Below are 14515 nucleotides of genomic sequence, written 5' to 3'. Positions count from 1 at the left end.
TCTTAAATACTCATGAAGCATATACAATATAGCGTACCATATATAGCACCAGCAGTGTGGATAATCTGTGCCAAGACATAATAAAAAAAACAGATATTTCTGATCTTAATAATTTCCCTGTCACCATATAGACATTGGAATCAAGAGCAGTCAATGGCCAAGTCCACAGCTAATCAGAATTCCTACAGATTTCAGCTGATCACAGCAAGGGGGGAGGGGGAATAAACAAGAAGTTACACACATTAATATTCAATAACTTCACTGAGAAAAGAATGCAATATCATGCAAGTGCAGGATTCAACCAAGTTATGATTTATCCCTCATTCCTGTGGATAAGCAACAACTTTTCCTTCTATTGCACCTTTAACACAAAAAGAAATCAAAGGCATTTCTGACACATCATAAAATAAAATGAGAGATTCTGCACATAAGACAATATTCAGGCAGCTGATCAAAAGCTCGGTCGAACAGTTAAGTTTTAAGGATTTGCTTAAAGAAAAAGAGATGGAAAACATTTACAGAGGGAATTCCAGAGATGGGACTCTGGCAGTTAAAGGTAAGTCACAATACTATGTGCAGGTCGCGTGGAAATAGTAAGGAAGCACTTTTGTTAATTTAAACGACATATGTTAACAGTCTTAGTAACAATTACCTGCGTTTCCGATCTTCAATTAATCTTATTTTTCGACCATTTATCTCTTTACCTTCCAGCTTGTTCAGAGCATTTCTCATGTCACTAGATGTGGCGAACTCAACAATCCTAAAACAAGAAAATTTCATTTTGAGAAGTGTGCATTTTGTAATACTGATGATCACATTATATTTTGCCTCCTTCCAAACAGCACCACAACAAAGGTCCTTGTTCAGTCACCACTCAGGACTGAACACGCATTCACCCTGTGTTCACAGATAATGGGAACTGCAGATGCTGGAGAATCCAAGATAACAAAGTGTGAAGCTGGATGAACACAGCAGGCCAAGCAGCATCTCAGGAGCACAAAAGCTGACGTTTCGGGCCTAGACCCTTCATCAAAGCTCTGATGAAGGGTCTAGGCCCGAAACGTCAGCTTTTGTGCTCCTGAGATGCTGCTTGGCCTGCTGTGTTCATCCAGCTTCACAATTTGTTATCACGCATTCTTCACCCTGTGTTTATGGAGGAAATTTAAGGGTTCAGCTTCTAACGGCTAAAGTGAATACTTGCTGCTACATGAGCCTGTTTGGATATTGGCTGCGCATGAGGTCAGGCTGGGTTGTGGTACCTTCTACACATTCAGGAAATACCAACAGTCACTGTTTCAGGGTCTGTCCATTGTCTGGGCTTACATTGCCACCTAGGCAATGCAGTGGAGGAACCTGGTGTCCATGGTATCACTTCAAGAATATGGATTACTCATTTAAACGACAAATAAGTGTGTTTAAGTAACAAATGTTCTAGTAAAGCTCATCAACATATATGGATATTTCCTCCCCCCTTTTCAGTTCCATCCATACTGTAATAGGATTTATTATTCCGCCTCGTAGCTGCCTTTGAGCTCCAGTGAACAGTGACATGCGAAAACACTCAGAGCTTCAGAAAACACTGTGGGTTCCATCGGCAATAACAGGGACCCAGCAACCATGATACCTACTCAGGAAACTTTCTGAGGTTTTTCTTTTACACTGGCTCTCTTGGAATTGCTTGAGACTTATATTTGAAGCCATGAAGTCACACAGGACAGTCAGAAAGCAATAGGCTTGATTCCAAACTCATGTGTTGCACAGATTTTGGCTTCATTTGAGGTTGTAGGGCTCTGTGAAAGCCAGGCTGGATTGATTTCAAAAACACTTTCAACATAATGCTTCATCAACAAACTGGGAGTCTGTCAATATGTGGCCAAATCTAGGATTTTATCTGAAATGGGTACTCCAGTTCCAAAATCCATGTAAAGGCTCTCAAAATGGGAGTGAAGCAAATTTGCTGCTTATCCTACCTAATATGATCACTAACACTATTTTTTGAAAGACAATGGGAAACGGACAATTTGATCATTCTCATCTTCCTGAAGAATTTCCAGAGTACCTAAGGTTTGTGAAATTTTACATTTCCAAACTGAAAGTATGGTGCAGAGCTCCTCAGCACGCAAAAATTAAGGTTTTTCTTGACCATGTGTGAAATCCATGACCCCATGAAGGGGACTGACAAGACTGTATGTGGTTTGGACATCTGCCCTATGTAGTTTCTTCTACAATACTGAAGGCACTATTTAGATGACAAATTAGGAAATTCTATTCCAGAGGTCACTACTAAGTCTCAGAGCATATTGCTCCTATCTCATCTAACGAAAGATATGCTAGTATTGCAAGCAGTCCAGAGATGGTTTACTAGGCTGACACTGTGTACGGAGGGGCTGCCTCCTGAAGTGAGGTTGAGTAGCTTGGGCCTATATTCGTTGGTATTCAGAGGAATAAGAGGCAATTATAATGAACAAACAAGATTCTTCGGGGAATTGCGTGGCAGATGTGAATGTCGCTCCCACCACCACCATGGAAGTGTCTGCATCTGAGGACGTAATCTCACAATAAGGGTTTGCACATACAAAAAAGAGATGAAGAGGTATTTCTTCTCTCAGAGGGTAATGAATCTTGGAATTCTTTACGACAGAGGGCGATTGAAGCTGGCTCATTAAGTACAGTCAGGTCTGAGACTGACAGATTTTTAATCAGTAAAAGCGTGGAAAGTTCTTTACACAGAGGGTGGTGGGCACCTGGAACGCGTTGCCAGCGGAGGTGGTAGATGCAGACACGTTAGCGTCTTTTAAGATATATTTGGACAGGTACATGGATGGACAGGGAGCAAATGGACACAGACCGTTAGAAAATAGATGACAGGTTAGACAGAGGATCTTGACCGGTGCAGGCTCAGAGGGCCGAAGGGCCTGTTCCTGTGCTGTAGGTTTCTTTGTTCTTTGAATCAAGGGTTATAGAAAAAGAAAGGAAAGTGGAAATGAGGGTTATCAGATCAGCGATGACCTCATTAGGTTGATTTCAATGGGCTAAATGGCCTACATCTGTTCATACATTTTATGATATGATCAATATGTAATTTTATGCCGATACCATGGTTGGCTTGTACAGAATGTCGGTTTACACAGAAATTAGACTTGTGCAGAAGTTAGGTTTCTGAAGTTCCATATACACAGGGGAAGTGTTGTGTGTATTCATTCTATGTTCAGGAGGATGGCGACAATGCAATCTTACATTTTAGATCTCCCGGTAACTGCTGTCCACTGTAAATTTACGCTTTTCACTTAAGGGATGGCCAACTAGTAACTATACTTCCTGGGAGAGGGAGGCAAACACAATGAAGTGGTTTTAAGATGACACGTGATGACTGAAGTCAGCCCAGTATAGTATGCTTAATAAGTCAATACCTGAACCAGATGTACAGGACTTCTGGTTGCTAGTGATGACCAACTAACTAGTCTGACTTACTACTGGAGCCAGGAGAGGCGAGCCTATCACTGGATGCTGAACTTTTCCAATTTTGTTCCAAATAACTCTGCAATCCTGTTTCATTAAATAGGTTGGTCCAAATTATAAGTTTACACAGTCTTTACACTCCTGAATTCCAGAAGTATTCCAGGACATACCTTGGCATCCCAAAAACCATAGCTTTACCTATTGGTATATAAGCTCTTTGGATTTGGCTAAGTTGGTGTGACTCTTTGGGCAGGGATACGAAGGTGACCAAAACATCTAAAAGACTTCCATTAGTGTACTTTAAGCTGATGCAACAACTAAAAATATCATATACAATTAGAAACAACTCAAGCATTCTTGTATATTATAAATAATTATTTTTCCATTGGTGAGAGGGTTGCTTCTTGTTACAGAGTAACACCAGTCCAATGGGTGATAATTCAAGGTACCTTCCAAAACTGCCTTTAGGCTTTAATTAATGCAATGCTCTGGAATTCCTGAGCTGATTATCCAATTAAGTTTACTGATCCCAAAAGGTAATGACACTGGAAGATACTTAAAATTAATCTGTCCAGATGTGCTATGAGACATGAACCCAGGACTTTATAAGGGATTTGCACAATTAGAATTGGAACACATTCTTTTAATTATACAACACTATATGAAAAGGTGCATATTTATCCTGCCTTTGGACAAATCAGAGACTAGTCTAAAGTAAGCAATAAAAATGTGCAGAAACTAAAATTCATTACCATAGTTATTCATGAGATGTATGTTAAATATTAAAAAAAACCTACTTCACCTTTTCCCCCAAAGCTACCTATTCAAACTGTTTAATATCTCACCCAAATGGACATTTGCCATATGCCAGCAGGCAAGTCAATCAATCAGACACTCCAGACAACAGTACTTCGGCAGTCACTAGTTAGGCCAACCATTATTGTTTGTTCCTAATTGACCTTAAGATGATGATGCTGGTAATCCTTGTGTGTAGGTCTACCCGCTATGCTGTTAGGAGGGTGGTTCCAGGGTTCTGACCAAGCGACAGTAAAGAAATGACACTACAGTTCTGTATCAGGATGACGTGCAGCTTGGAAAGGAACTTGCTTGTGGCCTTCCGAAACATCTGTTGCCTTGTCCTTCTAGATGGTAGAGGTCATGGATTTGAAAGGTGCTGTCAAATGAGCCATGGTAAGCTGCTGCAGTGCATCTTGCAGATGGCACAGATGACGACCATTGTGTGTTAGGTCGTGAATGTTGAAGGTGTTAGACGGCATGTCAATCGAGCAGGCTGCCTTGTCCCGGGAAGTATCAAGCTTGAGTGTTGATGGAGATGTACTCATCCAGGCAAAAGGAGATAGTTCCATCTCATACATCTCGTTCCTTGTAGATGGTGGATAGGCTTTGGAAATTAGGTGGAGATTTACTAACAACAAATACTTAGCCTTTGACCTGCTGTATAAGCCACACTATTTTTATGGTTGATTCAGTTCTGTTTCTGGTCAATGCTAACCCATAGGATATTGACAGAGGATTCAGCGATGGTAATGCCATTGAATGTCACGGGGAAATAGTTAGATTGTTTCTTGTCAGAGATGGTCATTGCCTGGAACTTTTATGATATTAATATTATTACCATTCAATTAAATGCCATATTCACACTGAGTTGAATAAGGATTTCACCTTTTTACTTTCCTATAGTTTTGATTGTGGACTGAAATGGGAAAAGGACTCATTTTAAAAGACAAGAATTATTAAGCGATTACTACACTTTTTAAAAAGCAAGTTACCTGACACTCATTGTAAATGCTGTTTACACAGCTGTTTGTGCAAACAGTGAAGGCAAAATGTTATTGCCAATGAGTTGGAGCCAAGGGATTTGTACAAATGGAGATTCAGTCAGCAAGTGGTCACTAGCCCACAGACCAATGACTACTACAAGCCCTTCTACTTGTCAACAACTATGTGATTGGCTATGGGTTAGCTAAAATGTTTGTAGGTGTGAATGTTTAAGGCTGAAGCCATCAGTCCTCTAGAAGGGAAGAAACTGTTTTTCTAGCGCAGTTAAAAAAAAACTCAAGCCAGTTTATTTAATTAGTTTCTGTCATCCATGACTTTTAACACATCAAAAACCTTTATAAGTTTGAAACAGTTCACTCTATGCCTCCTGCAAGCAAGTGGAAGATCACAGAACAATAGCCTGACAAGCCAAAAGGATCATTCAGTGAACCCTGTGAACACGGACAACTGAACTGCTTTTCCAGTCTTTCCCTCTGCCCATTACATGTTTTCTTTTGTTTCTGTGTGTGTGTGTGTTTAAGATGGTCTATAAGGAAATTGCATTTTTAACCAGTCGGGTTATATGTCAATGATTCATAATCATTTACCTGTAGCTAGAAGCTACACATTTGTAATAAATAGCAATTTTGTTTACTGCAGAAGTTTAGTCCATATTCTGTCAAACTAGGTCTAAAAATTGGAGAATTCTGCATACTTTTAAAAATCTTTAACTTTTATGAAAACTCCGGGAACATCAGGTCCTGAGAAGTCAAAAGCAGTTCACAAAAGGTTCAGCTACACATCCTCGACAAGTTAGGAGTTTGTTCTTTTTACAACAACAAAGATTCACTGATAAAAAATATACAAGCTTTGCAACTAACATTTTTGCTTCACATTGTCTAAAAAAATGATATAACACAAGGATTGATAACTGAACTGTATTCAGAAATCGAATTTTACATTTCAGAGGCATATTCTAATCTTATGATATACAGGAAAATTTTGATCACCCATGACATCAACAGCAAGGTTCGCCTTCCAGCGATCTGAGGAGCCCCTGATTTACATGGAATTTGATATAAAAACTTCCTTAGAATCGAATAGGATTGTCTTTCACAGGAATTGAGTAATCAAAAGCAAATCTGCAGCATAAAAAGGAAGGATTTCATTACAGCTAAAAGACCACCCCCGTCCAAAAGAAATTAATTACAAAGACTCAAAAAATACTATAACATTCAGCAGCAAAGCAAATAAAGGAAATTCACTTAAAGGGCTCAGGGACATCTCACTCCCTCAAGGTAACCATTACTTTAATACTTGATGGATAACCCATTTAAAATATTTTAATAATTAAACTTTAAAACTGGATTTTCTATTAGTAATAAAACTATCATCTTTTTTCCTAGAACCTAATCTAACGTTGTAATTCATTGTCTTCACCTGGACTTTGAATATCATATCATTTTCAGTTCTGTAATAAACTATTTAGATTTGTTTCGTCTGTCAGCTTTACCAGCTTGAGAACGTGAATCCATACTCCTTTATTTTTGTGGGTGGAAGAGTAGAAGGAATTATTATGTAGGCCCTTATAAAATATCAGAAATTTATGATCTGTTTTCAACTTATTAAAAAGACTAGAGGCATCAATAATCTGGTCTAGTCCTTAATCTTCGGGGAGAGACTGATCAATCATTTAGACCCATTTAAGCATCTTTAGTTTCAAACTTTCTCTACATAAAGTTGTGAGGAAGTTAACTGAGAGAAACATCTAATCTAGGATTGTCACAAAAAGGTCTAGGATTGCAACGCGTCACATCTTATTTACTTGTTGCTAGGCAGGTGTCTTGGATTTTGCCTTTTCATAGAATTTCTAAGTTTCCTCAACAGTAAAAACGTTGGTGGTTGAGTATACAGTCTTGTTTGAACACTAACTCGTCAAATATAAGATACCAACTGAATTGCCTATTTAGCCAATAAATTGAGGAAGGCAACCCTATATTATCACAGAAGTTTAACCAAGTGCTGTAACTGGGTTACATCTAGAATGCTGCACTCAGCATGGGTTTCATAAAAAACACTGAAAACCACATTGCAGGCAGCCCAGTCAAGAACTACAGAACTTATTTATGAATTTTGAAAGCCTGGACTTAAGGAAATTTATCTTGATAATTCATGGAGGAGGATAGAGATATTTGGAAATGATAATGCTATAATAACAGTTAAGATTGTGACCAAAACTTACAACTTTCCATTTAAGAGCATCCAACGAAGGGCTCCTGAGCATTACTTCAGTCAGTCACCTATCGTTTACAATATCTTTTAAAAGCATTCCAAATCTGACTTGGGAACCAATCTAGTTTTGTTAACAATGCTCGGGAGGCTGAGCAGTGCTTACCAGAACTAGGTCCAGAAATTACATAATATCAGTAATTTTGGAGTCCCAAAAAATCGACATGTGCTGGCTGGTGAAAACATGGACTTCTTCATTCACAGCATTCTCTGAATAAACTACAAAATAAAACCAAATCGCAATCATCTTGATATTTACTTCGACAAAAGAAATGCTTAGAGCAGTCATCATCGAGCACCATTATTTCAATAGGAATGGTATCATTATATAGCTTATACAAAAATTAAAGTTAAAAACACAATTTGCAAATCACAAAACAAACTCTTCTAGTTGACATACTTGGATACAAACGCATTTGTTTGTTTTTGTATGAGTCAACTTTTACAGTACATAAAGGCACTCGTTATGACAATGTGATGGCAGACTTGTGCAATGGAAAGAAAACTATTCCATGTTTTATGAACAGATATTGACATTGGTAAGTTAAACATATTAGCCAATTTTAAAAACTTTTTAAAGCAGTTGCAAAATATAATTATTTTGGTGTTATAAACAAATTTGTTAAAGGATTCAGAATTACTGCTCTTCAATTCACGACTACACATTCAATTCACATCTTATGTCATGTACAACAGTTAACTAATAATCATAATAATACAAATCCATAAATCTTCTCAGCTGAATTTTATTTGTACTTCTTCTGAAAAGTAACAGTTCTATTCAGACAGCGATTAGTCCTATGCAACCCAGGGAAGACTAGAGAACAGGAGGCAACCTTTCAGCCCATCACATCTCCATTGGTTCTTTGCTAGACTAACAGAAAACCAATCCTACTACCTTGATTTCTCTCTAGCTCTTTATTTTGTTCATACTGAAGTTTTCAATCATCTCAACCTCATCCATATTCCATTCCAAAGCATTCCATGTATCAAGTAGCAAAGATTTTCTCCAACTTTCTTCACTCTATTTTAAATTGATAGCCTTTTGCTAATGACCAAATGAAAAAATATTTCCATGTTAATGTTATCAAAATTCAATTAAAACAAGTTTTGCTAAATCTCTCATTAACCATTTCTACTCTGGCAGCAACAGTGTCAATTTCACAACTGTCTTTTCATATCTACAAGTCAAATTTTCTATTCAAGGTATCATGTGGCCAATTTATTATTTCAGCTTCTTTTAGCTTTACTGTACTTTCTCAAAGTAGGTTTCAAAAGTGTACTTATACTTTGAGGAAATCCTAGCTTTTTGAATTCTACCTCTCAGTTCATGCAGACCCTCTCTCCTTTAAATGTACATTCCATTCCTTGTTTCTCCTTAAAAAATTATTACCTCACATTTATCCATGTTGAATTGCATCTGCCATTTGTCTAAGCATTACCTTAATGTATTTGCTTATATCTTGTATAGCCTTCTCACTGCTTGTTAGTGCGTTAACTTATTTGTGCCAGCAAACTTTGAATCGGGATAGCCAGTGACATATAAAATGATGTTGTATCTAAATCATGTACAAATGATAGGAAAGTGAATCCAAAACTGTGTCCTAGAATACATCATTTCCAACCATTCTCATTTACCCTAACTCACTGCTCCTTGTCTGACTGACCAAATTTTAATCCTATCAAATTTCTACTGTAATATAGGTTTGTCAATTATTATTATGTAGAAACTTGGGTGTAAAATGGACAGTCTAATGTTTAGCTTTAAATTTGACCTGTATTTCTTCTTTGTGGATCAAGGAAGGGAGACATAGTTTTAATTTTTTTGAGTTTTGAGAATGAGCCAGCTTTTTTGGAAAATTGTTTGCATGTTTAATTGAGGCTTTAAAACCGCCTTTAGGTGAAAAGTTTTGTTATTTATAAAACAAATGGGTACAAGAGAGAAAAAATTGGGTTGTTGCTTAGCAACAATGGGTCCTACGAAAGAGAGAGTGAGAAAAACCAAAGGAAGATTTACTTTAGAAAAAGAAACAAAACCATCCAGAAGGTTAATGGCTGTTGCAGGTTACTGACACAGAGAACCAGTCTTGGCAGCAAGCTTAGTCGTCTTGAAAGCAGTTTGGGCTGGAAAAAAAAGTGATTCAAAAGTAAGTAAGAGAAAAGCTCTAGAAAGAAAGCTATGGAAGAAATGTTTATGGACCCCGTTAAGAAACAAGAGAGCGGTCTTCAGTATTTTGTTTAAGAGTCTCTTTAAGAGGCATTAGTTTTTGACTGAATGCAGGCATGTTAAGTACATGTGCCCACTTAACATGAAGTTTAAAATGGAAATATTGGCTTCTTATGGTACAGTCGTAGTGTCCATATCGCTGAGCCAGGAGGCTTAGGTACAAGTCTCACCAGCTCCATAGCTTTGTCACCACAGGTTGAGTAGGGAGGGATCTTCTGTACTGTGGCAGTGTCCCTATTTCTGGGTCAGGAAACCTAGGCCCAAGTCCCACGTGCTCCAAGGATGTGCAAGAAGATCTCCGAGCAGGTTGACTAAAAATTACATATTGGGTTTTTGTGGCACAGTGGTGGCGTCCTTACCTCTAAGCCAGGAGATACCATTTCAAGTCTCACATCTCTGAACTGGGTTATTAGAAAATATTAGAAAATATAAAATAGGGCGGTTCTTCACTGAAGTTTAAGTATCTTTAAGACTGCTGTTCAAGGTTGAATATTTATTTCTGATAACTGTAAGTAGACAGTTTTAAATCATTCCTCTATAATGTAAAATAGTTCTTCTTTCTTTTGTATGTAATAAACCTTGAAAGTTATTTTTGTTCAAACCACATGTGAGTATGTTTAATGGCTGACCACCACAGTAAACAAATTACAAAAATAAAACTTGTTGTCAATCAAGCTGTGTTTCATTCTAGAATCTGACTTGTTCAATTGGAATTAGAGCACTTTTGGGAGACATCTCATTAAGTATTTGTGAAAATCTGTACATTGTTCATCTACTGCATTTCTGTACAAAATTGGTCATTTTGCAAAGTACTCGAAAGTTTGTCAAATGCAGCTGATCTTTAACAATTCTATGCTAAATGCACTTGATTAACGAATGCCTTTCTAAACACGAATTTTTACCTCATCTGAGAGTTTGTTGATCATCAGTGAATTATCTTGTCAGCCTCCTGTCATTCTCCCTTCTTGAACCAAAGCATCAGCTATTGTCCAGGCCCTCAGCACAACTTGCACATTGTCGAAGAAATAAATGAATACTGACAGGACCATTATTGCAGCAAAGGAGATTTTGAAATGGCTTGACAGATCTACGGGAATCCCAGTCAAATTCAGAAGGGAGGAAAAGCAAAGTTGAAAATGGAAGGCGTAAAATCATTAAGTGAAGATTGCTAAGGAAACAAGGATTAGAAAATAAACAAGGTAATTGTTTAATGGACAAAAATCAACATGAAAGGTGTAAAGGGCAAAGAATCCTTTAAATATACTTTTTTCTGGCAAGCGCGTAGCAAGTCTCAGCAGAGAGTAGGCTGTTTTAGATTTAGCTTCAGGGAATAAACCTGAGAAACTGTTATTTCGGTGGTAAGGATCATAATTTAAGTAGATTTCATATAATTACAGAAAGGAACAAAAAGATAGAACAAGAGTAGAACTTTTAACTGAGGAACAGACAATTATAATAAACTGAGACTGGAAACAACTACATGAAGTTCAACCAATGTCAGACCAGTGGGGCACATTCAAGGTGGAGGCAGAGAAGATTCAGAATAAATATGCTGACAAACAACAAATCTTGCTTCCCCCCCCAACAACTCTTCACTTCTGAAGAACAGCAGGACAACTAAGGAACAAGTAGGGATTCAAGGCCAAAAAGATGACCTGTGTGGGAGGCAGAAGATGTGGGACACGATTCTTCAAGAAAGGTTTGCATCAGCCTTTACAAAGCAGGGGCCCAACATACAAACATTTGTTAAGGAAGTATGTAAAATACTAGATGGGATAAACACAGAAGGAATATTAAATGATTTAGAATCTTTGAAAGTACGCAAGCTGCTAGAGCTGGATCCTCAGGCTGTTAAGAAAAGCAAGGCATGGAACAGCAGAATGTGACAGTATCATTTCCCTACCCTCCCTAACTGCAGACATGCAACTAAAGAACTGCTAACATTGCATAGTTACAGGCTAGTCAGCCTAACTTCACTCGTGGGCAATTACATGGAAAAATTCGAAAGGGCAGTACAAACCATAATTTAAAAAGGCACAGATTCATTAAGTCAGCATTGCATTGTCATGAGAAGGTAATGTTTGACTAAATTAATAAATATTTTGACAAGGTAACAAGGAGGGTTGCTCATGGTGACATGCTTGTAGGCAAGATGCAATCTCTAATTTGTATTACTTTCTAAATGCTTAAAAAGTCCTTATTGCTTCTGTTTATACTATTGTTCAACTTTTAATTTTTTTTAATTCATTCAAGGGATGAGAGTGTCGCTGGGTAGGAGGCATTTATTGACCATCCCTAATTGCCCAGAGGGCAGTTAAGAGTCAATCACATTGCTGTGGGTCTGGAGTCACACATAGGCCTCGTAAGGATGGCAGCTTCCTTCCCTAAAGGACTTTAGTGACCAGATGAGTTTTTCTGACAATTGATTCATGGTCATCCTTAGATTTTTAATTCCAGATATTTATTGAATTCACGTTCTGCCATCTACAATGGTGCGATCTGAACCCAGGTCCCCAGAACATTATCTGGGTCTCTGGATTAACAGTCTTGCAATAATACCACTAGGCCATCACCTCCCCATTCTCCTTCATATTTCATAATTTCCTTCCTCACCTTGCCAATGCATATTCTGTGCTCTTAATGGTTTTCTTAGCATTTTTGTCTGAGTATCATATGCGTCCCTATTAAATTTATCAACGGGTTTTTTTTAATCTATTGTTTAATACAATATGTAACTGAAATACGTAACATTATAAAGGACCTAGATAGAGTTAATAGTAATGGGATCGAGAAAGAGGGGGTATAGATTTGAAGTAACTGGCAGGTTTAAAGGGATTGAATTTTTTCCCCACTAAAGGGTGGTGGGGATTTGGAATTCACAGCCATAATCTTGTGTTTTGCGTATCTAATTAGTCTCTGCCATCCCCGTTGAGTTAACAACTTAAACTGTAACAATATGGTACATTTAGAAAGTAACACAAATTAGAGATTGAAAAGGAATCTAATTTTGGAGGAGGAAGATATGTCTGAAGTATTAAATAAATACTTCTTAAAAAAAACTGGTCTAATTCAAATAGGAGCGTACTGGAAGAAATTTCTTATCAATTGTTAGAGGTGTTTGTTCAGAGGAGCTGCTAATGGAAAGATTAGCTAAATTGGACAGTCAACAGTACCATATCGTAAACAGCTTAAGTTGTGTACTCCCTTTCTGCCCTGTAGAAATAAACATAGTTTATATCTAACAACTTCTATTTGAAGACCTGTTTGCTAATTTCTCCATCAAATTTTTGCGTTGTTCTTAATCTGTTATTTTCATAACTTCATCTTCCAGCATTAATCAAGCAATGCTTCTTTGCCTTTTTGACTCAAACATTATCAATCTAGGAAGCAGTAATGAATGCATTCCTAAAAAGAATGCCTCACATGGCACTTCTTTCATTCTACTTTAAATCACCCAATACTGTCATCCTATTGCTCTTACATATTTCATAATTGGAATAGAAATGAGAGTACAAGTTTGAACGCAAGCCAGCAACTTTATTGTAATTCATTATAATCTTGATAGTTAATATGACTCACAAAATAAAACATCTCTCTCATTAGAGATAACAAGGTGTAGAGTTGGATGAACACAGCAGGCCAAACAGCATTAGAGGAGCAGGAAAGCTGACATTTCGGGCCTAGACCCTTCTTCAGAAGAAACAAAAACGCCAGCCTTCCTGCTCCTCTGATGCTGCTTGGCCTGCTGTGTTCATCCAGCTCTACACCGCGTTATCTCAGATTCTCCAGCATCTGCAGTTCCGACTGACCCCATCCTCTCTCATTATCTTTTTTCCATGGAATATTATTATACCTTTACGTCCAATTCATTTTTCATGTTTAAAATTGAACAAAATTAAAGAAATACCCCAAGATTCCTATAAGACTTCTCTTTAATAGTGAACCAACAAAATACACCCTTCATTCACTCACTGTCCTCTTTTCCAAAGGCCATATGGTGATTATCTTCTAAATTAGGATAGCTTCTTAGTATTTGAGGCTTTACAGGGACCACCATTTACAGTGGGTAGATAGGTGAACTCGATGCCACGATCATACAAAATTTGGATCAGTGATTTATCTTCTGAAAATGACAACAATGGATCTGAGGCCAGCTACATAAATTGACTGCTTTTAAAAGAAGAAAACAGTTTGTAGAAAACGATTACACTTTGCAGATGAATCTTCAAAGTCATCTTTTGCAAGGTCAAACTTTGTCACTACTCCCTTACAAAACATCATAGTTAGTGTTCTGAAATCATATTTGGCTGGCTGTAAGTACGTTACTAAGATTATGATCTTTATGCCTGTTTTCGGAGTAAGTCAGATGAACGCTTCAAAGCTTTGTACAAACCAACAAAATTTATTATGTGAAATGAATACACATGTTCCCATTTAGTGAACTTACTGCTCACTGTACACAGTTCACATTGCTTTTATATGATCAGTTTGGGACTTCAGGTAAATACCTTTGCATTCAATCATGGATTAGAAGTATGAATATATTATAATGCAATAATCCTAAGTTATCACAAAATAACAAATATCACATCAACAGCAGCACTTCTGAAACAGTTGAAAAATTCTGGCTAAACTATTTTAAAGATTCATTATGACACTGGTGAATAATAGTCAAATAGATTTTTAGAATTCAAAAACAGCATGTCTATGCCAGTGTTTATGCTCCATAGGACACTCCACAACCTCACTTGATCTCACTCA

General features: G+C 37.4%; 1 protein-coding gene across 8 annotated transcripts in view; it reads right to left on the bottom strand.

Moving 5' to 3' along the window:
* Nucleotides 1-14515, bottom strand: part of LOC125455564 (serine/arginine-rich splicing factor 5-like) — a 35131-nt gene that overhangs the window by 1879 nt on the left and 18737 nt on the right. For all 8 annotated transcript variants that reach the window (XM_059649265.1, XM_059649266.1, XM_048537691.2 and 5 more), the window contains one exon: nucleotides 653-760. In XM_059649265.1, coding sequence (XP_059505248.1) covers nucleotides 653-760 — 108 coding nt within the window. The remainder of the gene's footprint in view (nucleotides 1-652; nucleotides 761-14515) is intronic.

This window comes from Stegostoma tigrinum, chromosome 10 (genome assembly GCF_030684315.1).
Source record: "Stegostoma tigrinum isolate sSteTig4 chromosome 10, sSteTig4.hap1, whole genome shotgun sequence".
Classification (NCBI taxonomy): domain Eukaryota; kingdom Metazoa; phylum Chordata; class Chondrichthyes; order Orectolobiformes; family Stegostomatidae; genus Stegostoma; species Stegostoma tigrinum.
This window is presented reverse-complemented; position numbering and strand designations above follow the sequence as displayed.